Raw genomic sequence first — 23072 nt, forward strand, 5'->3', positions numbered from 1 at the left:
TTCTAATAAAAATAATAAATGCAAGATTAAAGTTGTTCCACAATTTAGTTTCATCTAAGCAATGAAAGCCTAGGCAAAAATTGACTTAAGTTTACTGTAACCAAAACAAGCAAGATAGATGAATTATTTCACCTTAATGCTTTTTCAATCTCTTCCTTGTTGTAGAGGTTCCATTTGCATCTTGAAATGTTTGAATTTGAGCTCCTGCAGTAGCATAAGTCCTAAACTTCTCAAGGATCCTCCTCTCACTTATTCGTAACATCAAAGAATGATACAATTTCCTTTCTGTCATGCAACATCTCTTTAGAGCTTCGACATCTTCATCTATCGACTTCGAACCATAACAACTCTCACGAATGTCCGCAAGTGCCAAGAGGGCACGACAAACTTTTTCTGTCAACAATAAGTCCTTGCTGATTTCTGAGCTTGTGCTCCATGTAATATCATGTTTTTCTGATAAGATCATGCCAATGTTTGCACTAACCTTGTCTGCAGTGCAAATGCTAATATCCAACTTATGACATGTATCATCTGGCAATAACATTATGTATAATAATGTCAATAGTTCCAATTCAGGTTCCCCATCAGATGAGACCTCAAAATATTCAGAGTTCTCACTTACGCTTCCAGAGATATTTATTCTTCTCCAAAGGGATAACCTTGCTCTGCAGTACCGACTAGAGAACAGTGAACAACCCCACTTGAGAACCAATTCCAAATCGATGTTCACTATATCAAAAGGATTATTAGCCTCTGTAAATCCATATCTATGAAGTAAAGCAGCATTGCCAAGTGACCCGTATGTGTTAAAAACCTGAGATAAGAAATTTTAGATTCACCGTGAAAAGGAAGCCAGTGAAAAATAGAGAAAAAGCTGGATGTGAGAACTAAAACAGGAAATTAATGTTAAGCAGATGAAAACTACCAAACCACCTAAGATGTAAAGTAGACATGCTTTTTAATCACGCCCCAAAACTGGGACATAAGACTGCCTTATCATCCCAAACCAAAGCCATCTTATCTCAAGCAATGCTCCAAGATAACACAAATCACTTCTTTTTCCAAACCAAAAAGCCCAAAAGACATTCTTATTGCAAATCTGATATTGGAATTCAATACAACTAACTTAAAGGTCTCTTCAAGAAACAAAGAAACTACACAAAATATGCACATATCTTTACGCTATATGATCTCATAGAGCCAATAGCATCTCAATACCAAGAGTAAGCTCCCAATTTGTCTCAGTTTTCCACCAAATTAAAGCTTTTAACATTTTATAATCTGCAAAAAGTAAAGGAATTTATGAGCAATCCACCGCTCAGTAAGTATAGGCTCACAGTTTAAGCATCATTTTCAGTATACCACATAAGTTATTCAAGAACCTTAAAATCATGCCATCCAAACAGTTAAGAAATCATCAAAGCATCATAATCATATAAAGAGAGCAACAAGTTTGTCTTGGCTGTGATTGGAGATTGGAGGTGATGTTCTTTTTCAAGAGTTTTCAAGTCTTTGAAGTAGGAGACTGGTTTTCTAGGAGATTTTGTGAAGTTTTGGATGCGAGATTGATCTGTGTCCGCCGTTGTCTTTTATGCTTTAGTGTTGTTTTGTTTCTTCTGATTCGGTTTGGTGTTGTATTTTTGACGAATTGCTTCGGTGTTGGTTTTGTTGTAATGCTACTGATTCTCAGTTGCATCTCCTTTTTCCAATAAAATGACTTTTGGCTGAGAAAAAAAAAAGAGAGCAACAAGCTACAAATGGGCCTTTATAATTAAATATAAGCTAATGAGTTAGTTGAAACATTTCAAGCAAGCTGAAAGGTTTAAAGCAACGGTACTAGCAAAGGGGTTTACACAAACTCAAGGATTGATTACTTTGGAACATTAGCGTGTGGCAAAAATTACAACTATCCGAATCTCGATATCACTTCCAGTTAAGAGATTGGCAACCATATCAATAGGATATTAAGAATGCCTTCCTCCATGGAGACCTAGAAGAGGGGGTATAAATGGAAATCCAACACAGATTGAACATTGATGAAATCAAGAACAAGGATATATTGGCAGAAAAAGGCAATATACAGACTGAAGCGATCTCCAAGAGCATGGTTTTGAAGGTTTGGGAAGATAGCTATGTTTATGTTACAAATAGGATTCCACCAAAGTCCAGGGGACCACATGTTACTCATTAGGCATAGAAGAGAGGGGAAATGATTATACTAATCGTATTTATAGATGACATCGTGGTGGCTGGGGAATCTAAAGTGTGGTCTAGTTTATGTACAAAACATGCAAGTTTTTTCATTGGTCAATATGCGTGATTTCCTTATGGTCAATGTTTGTCGTTGAATGCTCAAATATTGAAAATATAGAGTTTGATATTATCCCTTTCTTACTAGTAAAGGTATATCAAATGAAAACTGTAAAAAAGATTAAAGAGAAATTCAAACAAGCGGACTTTTTTCTATGCTTATAGCCTTACAAACAAGCACACCTAGGCGCACCACCTGATCTAATAGGCCTCGCCTGGAAGGGTCTGAGGCGTTTTTGTTGTATAATACGCAAGGTGCAGGTGTGCCTGGCGCACATATTGACAACATTGGTCCCAACTCCCAAGATGAGAAGAGCCTATCCAAGCCTAACACAAAACTTCGCTTTGTTTGGCACACAAAACAGAGCCAAGTCCTAATCTCCTTTACCCCATATCTCTCACTCTCAATCAATTTACTCCGACCTCCTTTCACCATCTCCCTTACCACTCTTGCTCATAATGGCCTCATACAAAGTTGAGGAATCTGGGACTGTTGGCCTCATAATACAAATCTCACTCGCTACTAGGGGATGCAAATATTAGCAAGAATAATGTAGACTGGTAGCAATATTGCCAACATGATTTCCCTCGCAACTATTACTAAAACTTTATTGCAATACTTGGTCATTTGCCTTTTGCTTTTGGAAGCAGAAACACAAAAAGTTCATTTTAAATATGAAAGCAAAATGTTTTGCAAGAATTATACACAGTAGTTTAGACGATAAAATGCATACTTTTCCTACGATCGGTGCTAAGTTGTAAGCATTTGTCCACCTCTAATTATTATGCTATTGCTCAATGTTGTAAGGGTGCAAGGCACACATTGTGCACTAGAATCCTTACATTTCCTGGGGTGTAAGACACACACACACACACACATGCACAAAGAAAACATGCACCTTAAGTGAGGGAGGGTGCAATACATAGATACCTGCAATATCGTATTCATATCTATGATCTATATACAGAGTAAGCTTCAGATGAAAGATTCTGATAACAAATTCTAGAGAGTAGTCCATTTATAATAGAAAACATGGAAAAGTTTCTTTCTATTTTGTTGATCAATATGTATGATTTCCTTATGGTTCCATACTTGTTGAATACGCAAAACATTGAGAAGTACAGAGTTGAATATAGTCTCCCTTTTGCCTATAGTTAATCAAAAAAGAAATAATAACTTGAAGAAAAACTTCATTCAGACAGGCTTTTCTTGTGTCTACCACATTACAGAAAAGCACTCCTAGGTAACTGCTAACTCAAACGTATCTCCATACTTGGGGAGCATAAAAGAAAAGTGAGGTGGTTGAATAAAAAGCCTTCAATCCTAACTCAAAAAGAGACCTATTTTCCTTAAAAGTCAACCCAGTGCACTTGAATCCACAATCCATCAACGAGCTCCTCATTTTACTCAAGCCCTAGTTCAAGGGCAAATTTGAGAAGCTAACAATATAACACTAGTAGAATTTAATCCAAAAAAATCAATACAAGGCACAAGTTGATGCTAACCTCATCACCTGATTTTACTTCTCTCACCATAATCATTTGCAGCATCATAGGATCCTCTCCTGTAACTGATGAGTAATCTGATTCCGAATCACTATGAATGTACGAATTTTCACAGGTGGAATCTCTCTTATCATGGCCAGAAATTTTACTTAGTTCGTTATTATCACCATTTTCACTGTCAACATCATCTTCATATTCTTGATTAGGGGATACAGAGGTGAAGTGTACATCCTCTGCTCCAGTCTTGTGATTAAAGCTGGAATTAGTAGAAAAAAATAAAAGAAAAGATAAAAAATAATGAGGCTAAGAATATAAGTACTATACGCTTATCATGTTAAGCTATCACAGTACATTCCTATATAGAATAAGCGACGTCAAAACCCTAATCACAAACTTAAAAACCTTTTAGGCATTTTGCCTACATGCAATGGTTGCAAAGGTTAGGAAATGGTACTATGAGCTATACCTACGACAGCTCCGAGTTTGAGCAATGAATTGAGGTAGAAGCTGCACCCTTCATTAGGATGCAAGCATTTTAGGTAATTCGAATACACCATAATATTTGTAAATGGATATATATTTCACAACTTTATTTAGATATTAGGAAGTTATCATAAAAATTGCGAGGGTACACTTACAGATCTGCCAAAGGAACCATCCCAAATCCATGGTATTCATCTATCTGAAAAGATCGAGAAGCAATAAGACTTCTTGCAGCGAAGTATTCTTTGACACTAAAAGAGCTTGGATTAAGGGATTGAGGTGCCGAATATACGAGGGGCAGAATATTTTCTTTCCAATCCTCATACATAAGAGTTTTGTCTTCCTTAATTGCCTGCCTATTATAGAACAAATTATCAGAAAGAGAAAATGACACCTCAAGAAAAAAACATGTTGCTCCTAAATCATGCCAACATGTAGAGAGCAAGATCCCAACAAGCCAACACCAAAAACAGGAAGAGAATCAGTTAGAAGATGAATCATACCTTATGAAGTTCAGTCCCAGAGAGTAAAGAATCAACCTCACCCAGAGTCCAAACCAAAGGCAAGCATTCTTGAGGTGGCAAAAGCTGAAGGTAACCAGCCCAAGGAGAATCCTGGGCTAAGCTCTTTTCATACATCAAAGCCACGGAGAGGCCTAAATGACCATCCAAACCAGCGGACTCAATCATTTCCCGAGCCCCACTGGTCTTGATAGTAAGGCAAGCGGTTTTTGGTATTTTGGCCACCACATCGCCTTCATGTAAATCAGATAATGCTCCCACAGAAATCCCTTGTTGGGGGCAGTCTATGAAGTCGAGGGTATCGCTGCATTGGATTCCTTGGGATTTCATCCACCTCTTGAATGCCCTTAATCGTCTGCTAGCATGCATAAAGAGACAATAGGAAGCGCTGAAACTCTTAGCACTTTTGTTAATGGAGACAAAGCAGGTTAACAGAGATAATAAGAGAATGTTACCTGGAGGCCATGAGATTAGAGGAGAAGTAGTTTCGACGGCTGCAGCTATGTCTATATGGTTGAGGAGGTAAAGGGGGATTCAGCGGGGCGGCTCCTCCTATTTTTAACATACGTTGGAATTGAGAGAAACCTTCGGCTTTCAAATAGACTAGGCCCGGCCTCTCAATTTTCAATGTGATTCAAGCCTCATCATAACTTCCATCTAATTCCAAATCACGTTTTTTATTTTCCTATGCATTTTTTTACTGCCTCCATTATTAAATTTCTTATTATTTAATTTTATATCATATAATGCTCCAAAAATCATATCATAAACTTTAAAATACAACAAAACTCGACTTGTGAACTCGTTTTTCAAATTTAATAGTAGGCTTTTTTTTTATATAAGGTTTGTATTTTAAAACTTAAATATTAGCATTTTGGTTTTAATACAAAACAAATAAGTCTTCTGATTCAAATAACAAAATAAAAGGAGTTTGATTTGTTGGCCTTCCTTGTAGGATGATTGAAGTGAATCCCATATTAAAAAAACTCTCACAAATCAAGAAAGGGCTTCATTAACCATTTCAGTTGTTAGCTTTACCCCCATCTTGGATTTGCATGCCATTACCACCCACACATTAATACTGATTCCTAAACACATTATCTGCACTATTCTCGCATCTCAATCATAAAAGCAAGGACCATATTATCATAATTCCTTTTTTGTTTTATTGCAAAAGCCAATCATAATTAACATATCAAACTAGACCTTGAAATCACTAAACCTGCCACAAAAATAAAAACCAGCCTAGAAGGAACAAGTAATTCAACTCATTCTACAGAGTCAAAATGCCAAAAACAAATTAATCAGATATAATGAAATAAAATAAGGAAAAGAGAAGATCTTGATACAACCATGTTAGCCAGCTTCACATGGTACCACAATTCTGAGACCAAGGTTCTTAAACTGTTTGTACTTTCATTCTTTCTATAGCAATCCTGATGAGAAGGCATCGGTCTGTTATCGAACCTTCTCTGTCTCTTTCTTTCCTGCATATTTTTCTAAAGCAACCACACGAAAAGTATTCGTCTTGGAATTTTGCGTTTCTTTGCACTACAAAGTTGCTAAAGCTAAACTAACGGGAAAAAGAACAATCAAACCAAGCTCAGTTGGTTTTCTTCTCATCTTCTTTGGCAGTAGTAATATCTGTATTGCTAGGCGTCTGCTCATCCTCACCCCCGAAACCAAATTCATTTATTCGTTTCTTATCCACAGGATATACCCACCTCTGGTACAGATAGATTAAAAATATAAGATCTGCAAAATAAGCATGAGAATGAGAATTACACCTGAATAAGTAAAGAATACAGTATGTACTCACAGTACACCTGTTGTTCAGAATTAATTTTTTACACAGATTATATATATATATATATATATATATATATATGCAAGCTTAGCATTTTTTATTATGCATACCTAATCTCTCTATGGTACAACTATATATTTTCAAAACCAAAAGTAACTTCAAAGAGTAAAAGAAAGGTCAAGAAACACAGTAATAGCTAAGCAACCTCTCACCCCTTGTGCATTAAAATATAATGGCTGATGAGATGCAGACTATGCAGCACTTATCTCAAAAATACATACCAAGTTTATGAGTTCCAAGTTTCTGTCCTTTAATTTTTTTTTAAAATTGTGGTTTACTGAGGGTATTTCATAATTAATTTGCCCTTACTAAATCAAACAAATAATTGGGTAGTGACCCAGTCTGCCCTTTTTATCACTTAGGATTATAAATCCAAAACAAACTTGGTAAGGATGAATGAGAAAAGGATGGAAACTTCTTTAATGCAATGGTTACATTTCATAATTCCCTTCCTATTTCGTAGCTTAACCATTGGTTAAAAACCTTTTCTTCTTCTCTTTGCATCCCCCAAACCAAACAAAGCATAAAGGGAGGAAAGGTACAAAACAAGAAATAATAATATCTTACCATCACGGAAGACAGAAAGTCGATGAAGTGTTGGCATTTTTATGACAAATGCAAAGAGATCATCAATGATGGTGTTGAGGAACTTATAAGTCATCTGCCTCCAAGGTAAATGAGCCACAGACTTAAGCTTATAGTTTATGAAAAGTTGAGGGCACATCATAATAAAACCTACCAAAAACATATAGGAAAGCAACATTATTGCAGTTCAAATATGCACAAATTGAAAATTTTGCAGCAAATAAGCAAGTAAACGAAAAAATTTCAATAAAAGTTATAGATGAAAACGAAAGCTATTATTCACACAACAAGCAGAGGTTGAGGTTCATTGACCAAACCAATTTATGCGGTCATAAGGACAAAGAGTCAAATTCATCATTATTTAGATGGCCCCTTTCTCTTCCTGATATATAACTGATAAGCTTGATCATAACATAATTTCACATAATGATTAGATATTATAAAACAGACAAAAGACCAAGAAGTAAAAGCCCAAATTCCATGAGTTATGTTAATCTTCAAATGTCCCTGCTCACCAAGTTTTTTGTCCTCTACCTAAGTGCGGTACTTGGTTGCCAAGGATTGAATCCTCATTAGTCCAGCACATCAGACCACACAGCTATGGCCTATCAGGAGCTTTTCCCTAAGCCTGACAGGACATGATATCTCACAATTGTTTTGCCAAATAAAACAGCACAGGCATGTCACAATAAGAAAGAATATCAATGTTGTTTGTATAAATAGTCCAGAGTTCTTATACTAGTTGGAAAAACTTATGGGAAAATGAAATAAGGACCAAGACTGAAAAGCTTTACCAATGCATAAAGGTTAAAAAAAGAGAGCAGATGACAACACTAAAAGACCCCAAGGAAAGAAACGTTTTAGAAGTAACTGTTATTTTCTTCTCCGATGTTAATGAAATCAAACTTTCACAATGTCAATAAGTTGTAGTTGTCAGTAGGTCACCAACAAAGTTATCAAATAAAGGAACAGGAGAGGACAAATGGCTTACCGAACATGTAGACACAGCTTGTGAGTGAAGAGAGAACCCAAGAATACCAGCTCTTATGGCGCTCATACATAAGGGAGTAAATAGAAAAGCCTGCAACAAGGAGGAAGAGCACGTAGGACAAATACTTCATTGCTATATCATCATATTCCTTAGTTTTATTGCTTGCATATGAATCACGATCTCGGAACCTCAACATAGGTATCTTTCCGGTTCTATCGACCTGAAGATGAAAAAGAATTATTGCAAATTTTGATATTGTTGCGATGAATTAACTAGAAGATAGCAGATAAAAAAATGAGTTCCAAATGAAAGGTGAGGATAGTATAAGATATATGCAACATTCAGTGAACCTACGCAGACATACTACCAAAATGTGACCAGGCTTTCAGATGTCATTCAGACAAATAAGCAGAATAGCATGCCAAGAAGAATTATGGATCTATTTTAATCTTTCCAGCGACAACAAAAGAGAAGAATGAAGCATCCAAACAAGAATCATGTATGGAAAAAAGAATTCAATTGATAATATGCCCCCAAAATATTTGAAAGCGGATTGAAAATGATGGTTTTCTGCATCCAGTTACACATAGAATATAAGATTTATACTCAAAGTATATTAGCAATCCTCAAAATAATGGCCTTTGAATATAGAGCACAAGATTATCTACTATACAAAGTTGCCTTTCGTTAGTATCAAACTTTCAGTCCAAATGCATCTAAAGGTTGGTCTTTCGTTTTTCTTTTTCTTTATTAGAAGAGTGCCCGAGATATAAATGAGATCCAGCAAAATAATTGCATGCATGAACTCATACCTCTATGTGCATTGCTTTCCCTATCTTCCAAAACTCGATGCAGCAACCAATTCCAGAACTTGCCAGTATCATCCATGAGGTCTCATTATCGAGTAGATAGAGGAAAACTATAAGCTGACACAAAAAGCTCACCACAACAGACTTTGCAGACAATCCTTCCATAGACTTATTTTTGTTCCAAAACTGGATATCTGCAGAGAAGAAAAACCAGCATGCTAAACCTAAGTTTCCAGAGTGTATAAGAGAAATGTAAAAGAACCCATCCATGTGTGGAACAAAACATTTTCAAGATAACAGAAACATTTACCATTCTTGAAAGCCAAGAAGTCAAACACAGAATGAAGCAAAGAAACGACCATTGTGATCACTAGCAAGTACGGATTTCCTTCCAGGAAGACCCTCTACAAAATTTATCAAGTAAATGTCAGCATTTGAAAGATAAACGAGAATAAAAGGATCCTTAACGTCACAGTAGCAGCATCCACCCAAACTAAAAATAAACAATTATCCCTTTCAACTTCTGTGGTTCATTACCCATAACTTTTTTATTTCCCTCATCAATGGAAGAGTATAGCATGTTTTCAGTTCAAGAGTTACAAACAAACTGAATCTAATGACAAAAAGAATCCAATTAATATTTATACATATATATGAAAAAAGAGAGGTGCTTGAGAATACCCTCCTGATGGTTCAGTCAGTTAAGAAGAAAAGAATCGGTTGCTAGAGGAAGACAGAAGCAAGGGAAGGAGAAACTATTCTTGCTTGAGTGGAATCAGTTTTATTTGTAATTCCACTTATTTTACGATCATATCTCTTTCAACTTGAGGAATTTCTTTGAAAGAAGAGACAAGAGCAGTTATGACATTTTCCAACCCCAGAAAAGCAACTAAGAGCCTCTCAATAAAGGACTCTGCTCAATAAGTCACCTACCTTCGCTAGTGGATTAGTTTAGTTATAGGTGGGATGATACTACAGAGCTTAAATCTATTCATGACCTGACCAGAGTAAATTTAAATATCAACATCCTAGTACCCAACTAGCAGAATAAATCAACCCTAGTTTGAAAAGAAACCCAGTCCATATAGATTATCTAAGGATTATATTCACTAGTATGGCAGCAAAATTTCTTTTTATCTTCATTTACTTACCTTTTTCTCTCTTTAAATAGATTATGAAGTCACTGGAAAGCAAACAAAGCACAGAGAAAGTACACACAAAAAATTAAAAAACTAGTGATGTAAAATATCCATAGGCTCTTCAAAAAGAAAAGCATCTGACAGATAACAGAATTCTAGCACTTACATTTCATATTGATTATATATCATGGGATGCAACTTTGAGCAGCATATATTTGTCATATGCCAGGCGCTCAACCCAGAAAACTAGCCTAACAACTGGGTGTCCAATCTTCTATATGTGAACTCACCCTATCATAAATTCAATGCAACTAGCACGCACTTGTGCCGCATGACAGCTCCCTAGACTAACCACACATGCCTCATTTCATTCATTGAGCCTACATTAGATGAGGGGTTTGATGCCATTATGCCTTCAAGTCTACATTATAACACCCCCAACATGGCTCTTTACCCCATGTTACAGGCATAGCCCTCAACAAGAAGACTAACTTATTAGGTGAGATAACCATCCCCCCTATTTATTCTCAAAATTGACCTAGTACCATTTCTGATGTGAGACTTAGCACTCACTTGTGGCATGTTAAGCATGTTTCTAACGAAGAGCGGTAGTTAGCCTCATCTTATACATTCAAACTCCAATTAAAGCATTTTGGTGGTAAGGGCTAGTTTATCCAAGTCAAAGAGATGATAAGATTTATTCCATATCCTACATTTATTTGCTTTCTTTTGCGAAATGAGATTTCATTTTAGTTTTAAATTTCTGAAATGTAACTTTAAAGGTAAAAATCATATTATATAACCAAATCTTAAACCTTTTAGCCAGTCATTCTTCATAATGATTTCTAAGATGACAACATTCCAAGGCAATAAAAGATAGGAATACCTTAAGTTCATCAGCCTCGCCTTCAACCATGCTGCCATAACTACGATGAATTTGGAATGATTGGTCAATCTGCATGAATAGTTGCCACTTCATCATGCTTATGGGTCCAACCTCCAAATTGAGAGGTAATACTGTCACTGTCTCATTGATTGCAATCAACTTATCTCTAAGTAACCAAAACTCATTGAAGGAGATGGTAGGATAGTAATTTCCTTGACTAGGATCAATATTTAAGTCTGCAAATCTGAAGTCAAGAAACTCAAAGCTGGTCTGCACTTTGCAGCTATAACACATTAAAATAGTAGCTACCAGAGGTGACTATCGGATTATCAAATATCGGCTCAGTTCAACAAACATACTATATCCAGCAAGATGGTTTCCAATTAAGAAAAAAAAATGAAAATTAGGAGCATTTTTCTGGAAGATACGGAGATCACTGTCAGTAAGCTAGCTATGGTTATATTATGGTTATATCTAAAATTGTTTCCAACAAATTATGGTAAAAATCAAACAGTGTTCCAGGATCCAAATCATACTATGTAAAATCTAAATAATTTTCTTTAAGAATAAAAATCTTTAACAAGACCATAACAGAAAACCAAGAAAGTGGCAAATTATGTGTAAGTCTCAAACAACCGTAATTGAGATGTGGAATGAAAAAAGGGTAAAGAACTGAAGGATACAAGGAGCAATATTTGGTGGTACAGCATTATGCGCATATCTGGAATAGAAAAAAAAAAAGAGCCGAAATATTAGTTTATTTTCCAGAGAAAGAAAAGAGAGCAAAAACAAAAGCCACAGAATAAAGATAAACAGCAATCTATTCTTTTTACATTGTATTACAGAAGCATGACATTAAGCAGAAACTTACCTTGTAAAATCTTCAACCAAGTTAATGGTAATATTTGGTTTCCAATAAGAAATCCATTCAACAGGGCCCTCATCTTTAGAGTCAGCTTCAGTATCATCAGCCACCTGAATCAATATGATTCGGCACTTAGATCACTATATTGTAGTAAATTTCAGTGGAACTGAAAGGGAATTAAAGATTGGAATTACAAGAGATGTTATTATGAGGAGCATCAAACGATTCAAAAGAATAAACACCAAGAGCGTTTAGATCTACCCTACTCGAACCCAAAATAGTTTTTCTTAAAGGTAACAACATTGTTCAACATAAATAAGCTATGCCGATACTAGTAAAGAACAAACCTGTGGCTCAGGTTCAAACACTTCACCGTCCTTGGAGTTCCCAAGAAGACTTTTCCTCTTATCTGATCTTGACTTGGGCAAATATTTCACCACAGCTGAAATCAATTAAAAGGAGGTTAATTGTTCACCATTAATCTCCAAAAAGAAATGTAATGACAGAGAAGGGAACTCACGGTGAGTCCTCCCAAAGGCAGCTTGAGGCTGGTATTCAGGGTCATTTGGATCTGGAGGGTAACCCGAGCGAGCAAAGAAAACATGAGCATAAAGACTGCCATTGTTTTTCAAGGTCTGAGAGATTAAAACATCAAACTTCATCAACCGTTCTAAACTCTAAAGAAAGAAACAAGCGAATTGCAAGCAAGTAAAAGACAAGACATATTGTCGAACACCTTACATCGGAAGGATGGTAGTCTAAAGAAAGAGTACGAGTGCTTTCAGGACCCCAAGTGGCATAAGGTATATTAGTTTCATGCCAAACAAGAGAAGCTTCGTTCCCAAAGTCATTGAACCTTTGGTGCTCAGAAAGATACAACCACATATCCTGAAAAACGCCAAAAAAAAAATCATGCAACAATGAAAAGCAAAGAAAGAGGAAGTTTCCTAATTGAGGAACAACCGTACCAGGGGTTCGCCCTTCTGGAAGAGATTGGAGATGAGGTTAGAAGGATCGACGGGCTTTTTGGGAGAGAAGAATTTGGAAGCGAAGTACCAGAAGACGGCGATCCTTATGATTCCGGTTATGCTCTGTCCGAATCCACCTTGTTGCTGCTGCCGCTGAGGCTGTCCTCCTCCTCCGCCCGCTGCCGCTACCGCTGCTGCTGCTGGCGGCGACATTTCTTTTTTCCTTTTCTTTTGTTCTAGCTCAGATGGGGTTTTCGAGATTCGATTACTTCGAGACGGAAAACTGAAAAAGAGAAAAGAGAGACATTTTTGTTTATTTTATCATAAACCAACCAAGCAAGTTGTTTGGTTCTAACGTACTGCCAACATTTCTATTTAGGGGTGTCCAAAAATGGGGTAAAATCGAAAAAATTTGGTTAACTGATCGAATTCGGTTAATCGATCGGTTAATCGAATTTTTTCTATCGGGAGTCGGTTAATTATTTTTTAATTTTTTAGTTAATGGTTAATTCGGTTCGAAACTGGTCGGTTAACCGAATTTTTTCGGTTTAACCGAAAAAATTAATAAATAAAATTATAATATATAAATATACCCACTATTCACCTAAACTCAATTCAAACCCAAGTATTCAATTCAATCCAATTACTCAATCTAATTACCCAATCCAACCCAATCATAAAAATTACAAATAATTTAATAAATAAAAATAAAATTCTAAAACTAAAACTAAAACTAAAGTATAAAAGTCTAAAAATAATTTAATTAGGTATGATTCAATTAGGTTAATTCGGGTAATTCGGGTAATTCGGGTAATTCGGTTAATTCGGGTAATTCGGTTAATTTGGTTAATTCGGTTAATTTTTAACCAAAAATAAAAAAACATATAATTTTCGATTAATTCGGTTAACCGACCGAATTAACCAAAAAAAATTCGGTTCGGTTAATTTTTTTTTTTAAAATTCGGTTCAGTTAACGGTTAAAAATTTTGAAAAGTCGGTTAATTCGGTTAATGCTATTTCGGGTCGGTTAACCGAATGAACACCCCTATTTCTATTTATTTACCATTTTTAATTTATATTTTACATTGAAACCCATCTTATATTTGTAAAATACAAAATTACCCCTCTAATTTAACAAATCTTTCAATGTGAAACCTCTACTTCTAAACATTCGATGTGGTACTTTAACTTTAATTTTCGTGTATCAGTTTGGTGCTTGACGTATAACAACAACAATCATAAATCATGAAGTACACTCTTTACTAAATTAGTTATTTATAACATATTGTCTCAAATTTTAGTAAAACCGATTTGAAATAAAATAAAAGTTTTAGTTAAAATATTATTTCAATGTTCAAATTTTATATATATTAATCATATTTTATCTATAATATATATAAAACATAAATTTTGATAAACTTTTAAACTTATGAAAATACATTTTATTGTTAATATTATTATGTTCGATTTTATTAATACTAATCGTATTACTAAATTGACATTAGAATAATGAATTATTAGCATTTTATGTGATAATAATAAAAGTAATATTAATTAATATGATGATATATTAATGAGAAATTATTTAATTTGGTCATATTTTTTATAACATAATATATTATAAAGTAATAAAACTATGAATCTATACAATCATTGAATATAATTTGAGAATTTGTTGATTGAGTCTTACATTAATTGGTATGGGCATTGTTGCCAATACAGGAGGACGTAGGTTCGAGTGCGATGAAGCACATTATTCTCTTATTTATGGGTTGGAGAGGGGCTATGGTTAATTCTAGACATGATGTTAAAAAGGAACATATATGATCATAATCTATAATGTGATTATTCAAAAAAATTAATAATTAAAAAAATTAATTTTTTAACTAAAAATAATTTATTTTATTTTAAATATTATAATAATCAATAGTTTTTAAATCATTTTTTATAATTAATAAAAATTAAATGTGTGAGATTACTAATATATATATAAAGATAATATCAATATTTGGTAATGAAATTTATAACGTATTAATTAATTTATTTATTTTGAATAAATATGTAAATATGAATGATTGATGCCCACGTGAACTTAGTAAAAGACTAGGATACAGTTGGCACGCCAATAGGGTCATATATGCACTTATCTACGGGATAATTGATGATATGGAGATTATAATAGGTTATTTTGGGATTCAGCATTTGTTGTGGATCATCGAGTATTCATTGTTTCTACAGAGACTTTGGTGTGGTGGAGGGATGTATTCGAATATCTTTAAAGATTTGATACCTACGGGCTTCGCACTTCAGTGCCTTGATGTGGTGTAGTTTATGCTTGTAAGAGCTATCTTGGTGTAGTGTAGTTCACCTGCGTGTCCAAATCCGTTTTACTAGGGTTCTATTGAGAGAAACCTTGAAATTAAACTTTGAAACAGAAAATTGGAAATGAATCGAATTTAATACGTTAAATAGGTACGCAACTAACATGTTTAATGCATATGAATGCTTATGATTCTTATGTTCACTTTGTTGTGACATTTAGTGCCACATGTTAGCTAAATGTATGCCTAACTTTTGATATATTACATACTCACCTATGAACAAGATAAGTGCTGTAATTTCTATTTGAATTTACTAAGCATTGAATGCTTACCTATCATTGTTTCTCCTACATGTAGATTCCCCAACTTGTGGAACTCACCAAACCGGATCAGTGCGAATAACACACTATCAACAAAAACAGTAAAATTATGTTATTTTGAGTCATAATATTGTAACATGTATATAAAATCTTTATTATGCAAATGGGCATCTTTACTTGTGAATGTAAAGGTTGTATTTGTGGCTAAGGGTTAATTCGTATGTTAAGTTTGATATGTCCCCTAGTTTGTGCTTAGTTTTGACCATGTTTGATGCCATTTGGATTCATGATTTCAAGCTTGCATAATGAGTTTTGTGCCTTTTCAGCATTTGATTTCAAAGTGTGATAAGCTTAAATTGGTATGGTTTGGCATGGTATAATGAAATTATTTACCATTTTTTTTAAAAAAATTATTTGCCCGTAATGAAATTTAAACTTAAAACTTTATAATTTTTAATATCTTAACTTTACATTTTCTTTTTAATATTTACACATAATGGGATAAAAAAAGATGATTGAAGAAAGTTCTATAAAAAAAAATGGATGATTGAAGAAGGGTCACTTAGGCTCTCTTATGAAGCAATCACTATGAGCACATGCCCCAGTCAATACATGGTAAAATTGCACTTTGATTTATTGAAAAACTTATATTCAATTCTAACCCCTCAAAATTAAAAACAATTATAGTTTAATCCTCTTAGAAATTGTAAAATGATAAATTTATATTTTTCTATATAAAGAATTTTCTGGATTCGTTTGAATTGACACTTGCATTGCATTGCATTGCAGCCTGCAGGTGGTGTTAATTGTCCCACGTTATATCTCATTTTCATTTCTGGAACCGCACAAGTTTCTCATAAACTTGAAAATGTCAACTTATATAGTAACTACTTAATAGGAATTAGCCATTGAAAGTTTTAGCACAAAAAAAGAACTTACTTCAAACTGAACTATTCAATTCCTTAGCTCCATTTGACTTCACCCCGAACGCGTCTCCCAAATTGATCGTCCTTCTCATAGTTCTCCTCCCAATACCTCCATTGCCCTTCCTCATCATTGCTGCAAACTCCCCATAGTCTATTTGTCCATCCTGTTTATTACACAATACATTCCATTAACTGTGGACATACATACAAGCTTTTTTTTAATGTGTGGTGAAGTCGAGAAAGCAAAACAAACTCACGTTATCTTGATCGATTTCTTTGATCATCTCGTCAAGATGGACGTCGCTTAATCCAAACTCTTCGCAGGCTTGTTGAAGCTCATCAATGGTTATGTATCCACTCCCATCTTTGTCGAAAAAGGAGAAGGCACCCACCAGATTCTCTTCCCTTTCCAGTTTATTCAAGTGCACCGTGGCAGCAAGGAATTCACCGTAATCGATTGTCCCGTTGTTGTCAATGTCTGCCTGCCAAAACAACATGAAGGTTTGTCCGTTTAGCAAAGGATAAAAAGTAAGTGCAACAGGTGTACACAAGGATTGCCAAATAACATCGATGGAATTCCTTACTGCATCCATAAGATCTTTGATCTCGGATTCCATAAGTTCAGAACCCACTCGTTTGAGGCCGTCTTTTAATTCTTCATATGTAATTGTTCCACTATTGTCGGTATCTATCATTTTAAATAACTCTTTCAGACCACCGATTTCTTCTTCCGAAAGCCTTTCTGCTATAACCTAACATTGTGTATGAAAGTCAGCAGAATATTTGCACAACACACATAATATGAGAAAGCCCGAAAACAGTGTTTTTTACAATATATTCCTAATGATGATATGGAAGAACAAATCACAAGTAACAGAGGTTATGAATTATATAACATGGAAAATAAGAGATGCAACCAATCTTCTACTCCGAGCTGAAACCGATCAATCTAAGGCCATCAATAAATATAGGTAACTTGTAAATACTTGGTCAAAACTCGAGATGGCAATCCATGTTTGGAAAACTTCAGCAGTTATCATATAAGGGATGGAAAGGGAGAGAAAAAGGGGAAGCCTGCACTCTTTTTATTGTCTTGCTGGACTGTCCTAACTCATAAGAGCTTAGGAAAAGGTCAAGTTTCACAACATTGAAAGTACCGCCATATCAACAATATTTCACAAAGAAATTCGCTCAACATCAACAAAACTCGCTATACCCCTATCAATCGAGGATAGACTTTTGTTCAATCCTAAATTAGAAGTTAAGGTTACACATCTAGGGAAAATGCATCAAAGTCCAAAGAGGATCTCATGAATGATATCCAATGCTTTAAGAAAAACGGTTTTACATGTTCAAGAAACCAATCATAAAAGCAATTGATTAAGAACTCTATCTTGAGAGCTTGCGACTACTAAATTCAGCAATATCATATACGACAAGTACACAACATGAAATAAAAAATTAAAAAAATAGAACACAACAGAAACATGAGATGATGCAAAATAGTAACATAAACACGATACGTATACATGAATGCCTCAAAATCATTTTAATACAAATTACTAACATACCAAAATTTAGAAATATAAAAAATAACTTAAACATGATTACAACATGGTAAGAATACATAACACGAGATGGAAACACGAATGTGTAAAATATTAGCATGTTCTCGACCATTCTACCAAGAACCAACTCCAACACTCAGAAGTACATGAACTGCACTTCACTCATACTTCTATTAAAAAACTGTTTAGAATCATTCCACTAAGCTTCATGCAACATACTTCATAGGCCGTGGCCATGAGCATGTACACCAAGATTAAGATGTTGATTTTCAGGTCAACAAATCCTTTGAAATTTTAGAGATTAAACAATGTGCTGCTAACAGGCAAGAGAATGTAGAATCCATTCAAAACAATAAACAGTGGGTGAAAAAACAGGCTAATCCGTAAAGAACCAAACAAAACCCACACAAGGCATACACATAGGATGGGAGGGAGACCCACACATTGCAATTGCAGATGGTGGGACTTGAACCCAGGCCTTCAAGGTCTGGGAGCTCAGCCTTTGCCAACAATGCAAAAACCTCATTTGCAGGATGAGAGTCTTAAACCTCTATAATTGGGATGATATCTGTCTTATTTAGGAAAGATAAACAAGTCCTACAAAATTTTACATGACTTGAGAGTCCACCTTATAGTACTAGCTTAAATATATATGAGGTAGATAATATTCACTAGATTTACTTCAGCCGTTATAACTATGTCGCATTATCTCTAAAGTAAAACTAGAAAACTAGTAAGAAATTTGCTCATCACACTGATCTTCCTTGAAGCCTTTTCTATAAGTGAAACTGAGAAAGGGTATCGACCCATCAGAACAAATAAGAAAAAAACATCAGAGAATAAATTATTTACACAGCATACAGTATTTCAAGGATGTAAACAGAAAAGTGAAGCTAACAGGAGCCAGCAAAATGCTTCAAACATAAGAAATCTGCTCATCTCACGCTGAACCAAACTAGTATAGATGCAAATGAATATTTTCCAAAGAAATTGAAAAAAGAAATGTTAAAGAGAAAAACAAATAAGCTCTAGCAGTCCAAGAACATATAAGCTATCTAATTAAAAATTAAAATACATATTATGCATTTACTTACTCGCAAAGCCATCTTTTTAAGTTTGTTCATTGCTGAGAACTGCTTCAGGCGTGACAATACTGCAGAATCAAGAGGCTTATCGGGTGCAATGGTGTCATCTACAATCCATGGGTGGCCTGACAGAAATGGTTACAACCATAAGGTTGTGAGGACATCAGCAGTAAATTTCCTGACAATTCTTTGTTGTGTTTGGGACTATAAATTTGCGAAAGTGGATTCGGTTTTGATTTGAATATAGATGATGAGGATGAAGGCTCACATTACGTAAATACTAGTTAAGATGCAATACACTTATGTATTTTAGATTGCATAACAAGATGGATTTCAATTCCATATTTCATTCAGGTATTCTAAATTCACCATTAAGCAGAGATCTAGGAAGTAAATGAAATCAAAATAATCATGAAAGTCATGTTCTAATGATTCTATTACACATTTTATATTAAATTGAGATTGAAATCCCTTCTTACAAATTCAAGTTCCGAATCTCAATAATAGCCATATCTGACAAATCCATTATCCCCTTTATGCAGCAAGAGAAACTTACACAAGACTTGATGAGCAGTTAGCCTTCTCTTTGGATGGCGGTCAAGCATTTTTCTTATGAGATCCTTTGCACTATCAGAAATAGCAGGCCAAGGTTCTGAATCAAAATCTATTTTCCCTTGTAAAATCTGCCGGAAAATTCCCATTTCAGTTTCTGTAAGGAATGCAAGAATGTCGCCAATGATCAGATTTGGAAGTATAAAAAAGAATTGCTCCTCAAAACTACAAACTTTTTCTACCAGCAATTTATACACTAAAAGAATCTCTACCTGCCCAAAATGGTGGCACCCCACTCAATAATATGTACAGAATAACACCAGCACTCCACACATCTGCTTCAGGTCCATAATGCTTCCGTAAAACCTCTGGTGCAACGTAGTATGGACTCCCGACAACATCAGAGAAAGATTCACCTAGAAAGATAGGGGAAAAACTATAAGTTTTTGTAAAAGAGTGATACAACAGAACAACTTAATAAGACATGCTTGAAAGTTTATAACACTCGGAAACATTAAATAAGGCTAAGAAACACAATCCAGATCTTGAAAGTTTTTTCCACCACAACAAAAGCGCTACACAGCCATAGAATAAAAAAAGATCTTGCTGTAAAATCAAACACGATATGATAAAGGGGTTTCCCTACATTTTCTGCTGCTTATCGTTGCAGTTACTGGCACCAAAACATTAAAGACAGCATATTAGTAACTTCTAGGGTTTTATGGTTCTGAAAGGTCCCTGCAACCCACACTATGCAGTATGCACTTTTAACCCCTATCAGCACTCATTCCTCCTTCCTTTCACCCTTTGCACACTCAAGTAATCATCAAGTACCTATGTTTGTTGCATTCCAGTTAACAGGCTTCTCCTTTTCATCATCTTAAATTTTTAGCCCATTGGCCTTCCCACTGTATGTGCATGTTGACATGTATATTGTTATACACAACAAAAGCATATAAGGCTTTCTTCCGCAGCCTACTTCTACCACCTGCAAGTAAGTCCATTTCCTCCTATCGACTATTGACACACCTTAATCCGACTAAATCTCATCTCTCATTCCCTTTCCCTCCCTTACTAACAAAAAGTGTATCAAATGATATTCCAGCTAATACTAAGCTAGGCAAATCACAGTGCTCGTATCACTGAAAATGAAATTGATGTGTTTGACTAATTCAGGACCAGGATTTCATTGCCAAAGCCCAAATAAAAAGTGAACCCTAGTTTCCCAACAAAGAGAAAACACAATATGGCATCAATGACAACCAATCAGAGAAGAAAAAAGATAGAAAAGAATAAACCTGGCTTGTAGAAAACAGACAACCCAAAATCAGTGGCCTTGAGCGTAGCATCTTCCTCAACCGTATCAAACAAGAAGTTCTCAGGCTTAAGATCTCTGTGCATGACCCCAAGAGAATGACAAGCCTCAACAACTCCAACAATGGTTTTGATCAACTTAGCAGCTTCCCTCTCACTGTAATGACCTTTCTGGACTATCCTATCAAAAAGTTCACCGCCCTCACAAAGCTCCATCACCAAGTGCACAGATAGCTGATCCTCGTAGGTACCCCTGATCCTCACCACATGTGGGTGCTCGGATAAGTGGTGCATTATCTGGATTTCTCTCCAAACATCATCGTAGTCCTCTTGACAAATCAGCTTCCGCTTTGGGATTGACTTGCAGGCGAAGTGCTGCCCCGTTGGTTTGTGGGTACAGAGGTATGTAGTCCCAAACTGACCTTGCCCAAGTTTCTTCCCTATGCTGTAATGCTCTGTCAAGCTTGGGGTCTGGTAGGGAAGAACCATTGTGGGCTTCGTCCCTGAGCTTGTTCTACTCATTTCCTTTTCCTTTTTTCTACTTTTCTTACTGTAAATTTTCAAACTTTGAGTGAATAGAGAAGAAGATTGATTTTTTTCCCTTTCTTTTTTCAGTTTCAATGCCAATATCACATCGTACTCAATCAATCGTATACTCTTATAATGTAAGGATTGAACGGGTACTGCGATACTCAAAAAAATAAAAATAAAAATCAAGATAGACCCAAGACCTTGACGATGAAAGGGCAAAGCTTTACCCAAAGGAGGGGCCAATCACTATTAGCATTAAAAAAGTAAGGCCAAAAAAGTCTTCACGAATTACCATACATGGCCATCATCAGTATAAGCTTTACCCATTTTGCATGTCAGTCCCTGTCAGCAGCTGATGTCTTATTAACCATTTTTCTTACATTTAACTTTGTTTATTGGTTCTTCAAGACAAGATCTGTGTGCTGTGTTGGATTCCCCGTTACTCTTGTCATTCCTTTTTCCTTTTGTTTACTATTGAAATTCCTATGTGCTACCCGCTCTCTTCAACCATAAAATTATTGAACAAATATTTCTTTTCTGATTTTGAGTTTCGTGCATAAATATTATATTCTAATTCGTCATTTTGATTTATGTTTTTCACGTGCGAGTGTTGTTTATAATTCACAAAAATAAAGGCAAATTGTACAATTTGTCATCTAATTTTTATAACTTCCTAGTTTTCGTATTAAAAAATTTGTAATTTTGCAGCTGCTGGGGAATAGTGCGCGATGAGACTGAAGTTTAAGGTTTTTGGATAAAATCAATATATAGAAAAGTGTTTGATTTTCGATGTAGAAATTTGGGACATCTTAGGGTGAGTTTAGATATGCGGTGCGTTTAACTGCGGTTAGTGTAAAAACAGCAGTGGCAGTGAGATTAGATACTGTAGCGATACTGTAGCGTGAGAGAAAAAGTAAGCTAAACGCACCGCACCCAATCGTCTATCCAAACCCACCCTTAGAGGGTTTCAAGCTCATTTAACGTGGCGGTTACGATAAGGTGATAATCTAATTAGATAGCCTAGAAGTTGTGAAAGTCTTACAATAAAATTTTTTAACTCATCGAACTTCGCATTGATTAGACTAATACAATACATTTTGTCACAGGTTTTTGCTTTACATTCCTAAAGGCACAACCAGGTTAGAGATTGTTTAGCAAAATTGACTTTGGTCAAGAAAGAAGACTTGCAAATTTTTTATTCACCCCAAATGAGATTTTAGCTTTTATTGATTCAGACAGACTTAGGGTTTTATTCCTTTTCAGAATAACTTTATGTAATTTAGATAGGTAATTGTTCTTTTTTCACCAAAAAAAATGTAATATTCATCTTAGTCACTTTCGTTGTATACTTTTATCATTTTAATATTTCGTCGTTAATTTATTATATACATTCATTTTAATTATCAAACTTTAATAAATTTTTATTTCGATCATCAAAATAAGTATAAGTAATAACAAATTAAAATTTAAAAATTAGATTTAATTGTTTATCTTTGTGTTGTTATCAATTTTGAGTCTATGTCGA

At 35.0% G+C, this 23072-nt stretch overlaps 3 protein-coding genes across 7 annotated transcripts; all 3 read right to left on the minus strand.

The window, feature by feature from the left end:
* LOC105779724 (ribosomal lysine N-methyltransferase 3) lies at positions 1–5443 on the minus strand. Of its 2 annotated transcripts, none has more exons than XM_052629702.1 (5): positions 5276–5443; positions 4803–5175; positions 4455–4651; positions 3844–4072; positions 1–814 (listed from the first exon to the last, which is right to left on the minus strand). In XM_052629702.1, exons 1-5 carry the CDS (start codon positions 5383–5385, stop codon positions 134–136), a joined length of 1590 nt encoding a protein of 529 aa, XP_052485662.1. In that variant the 5' UTR covers positions 5386–5443; the 3' UTR covers positions 1–133. The 2 variants fall into 2 exon arrangements, with proteins under 2 accessions (XP_052485662.1, XP_012459078.1); XM_012603624.2 differs by having other exon boundaries at positions 3817–4072.
* A 520-nt stretch (positions 5444–5963) lies between these two features.
* LOC105779723 (uncharacterized) lies at positions 5964–13271 on the minus strand. Its single transcript, XM_012603622.2, has 12 exons — positions 12931–13271; positions 12704–12850; positions 12483–12597; positions 12310–12404; positions 11969–12072; positions 11781–11818; positions 11098–11333; positions 9383–9476; positions 9076–9266; positions 8264–8483; positions 7255–7422; positions 5964–6575 (listed from the first exon to the last, which is right to left on the minus strand). Exons 1-12 carry the CDS (start codon positions 13141–13143, stop codon positions 6424–6426), a joined length of 1773 nt encoding a protein of 590 aa, XP_012459076.1. The 5' UTR covers positions 13144–13271; the 3' UTR covers positions 5964–6423.
* A 1679-nt stretch (positions 13272–14950) lies between these two features.
* On the minus strand, positions 14951–21780 carry LOC105780096 (calcium-dependent protein kinase SK5). 4 transcript variants are annotated; one of them, XR_008195372.1, is made up of 8 exons: positions 21001–21780; positions 19975–20118; positions 19707–19859; positions 19160–19275; positions 16755–17249; positions 16511–16661; positions 15584–15657; positions 14951–15298 (listed from the first exon to the last, which is right to left on the minus strand). XR_008195372.1 is itself a non-coding variant. In XM_052629703.1 (7 exons), the coding sequence occupies exons 1-6, from the start codon at positions 21536–21538 to the stop codon at positions 16512–16514; spliced, it is 1596 nt and encodes a 531-aa protein (XP_052485663.1). In that variant the 5' UTR covers positions 21539–21780; the 3' UTR covers positions 15370–15657; position 16511. The 4 variants fall into 4 exon arrangements, 3 of the variants coding, with proteins under 3 accessions (XP_052485663.1, XP_012459668.1, XP_012459667.1); XM_052629703.1 differs by lacking the exon at positions 14951–15298 and having other exon boundaries at positions 15370–15657; XM_012604214.2 differs by lacking the exons at positions 14951–15298; positions 15584–15657 and having other exon boundaries at positions 16369–16661; positions 16755–16979; positions 17082–17249; positions 21001–21773.
* Positions 21781–23072: the final 1292 nt, after the last annotated feature.

Source organism: Gossypium raimondii, chromosome 4 (genome assembly GCF_025698545.1).
Source record: "Gossypium raimondii isolate GPD5lz chromosome 4, ASM2569854v1, whole genome shotgun sequence".
In the NCBI taxonomy this organism is placed as follows: Eukaryota; Viridiplantae; Streptophyta; class Magnoliopsida; order Malvales; family Malvaceae; genus Gossypium; species Gossypium raimondii.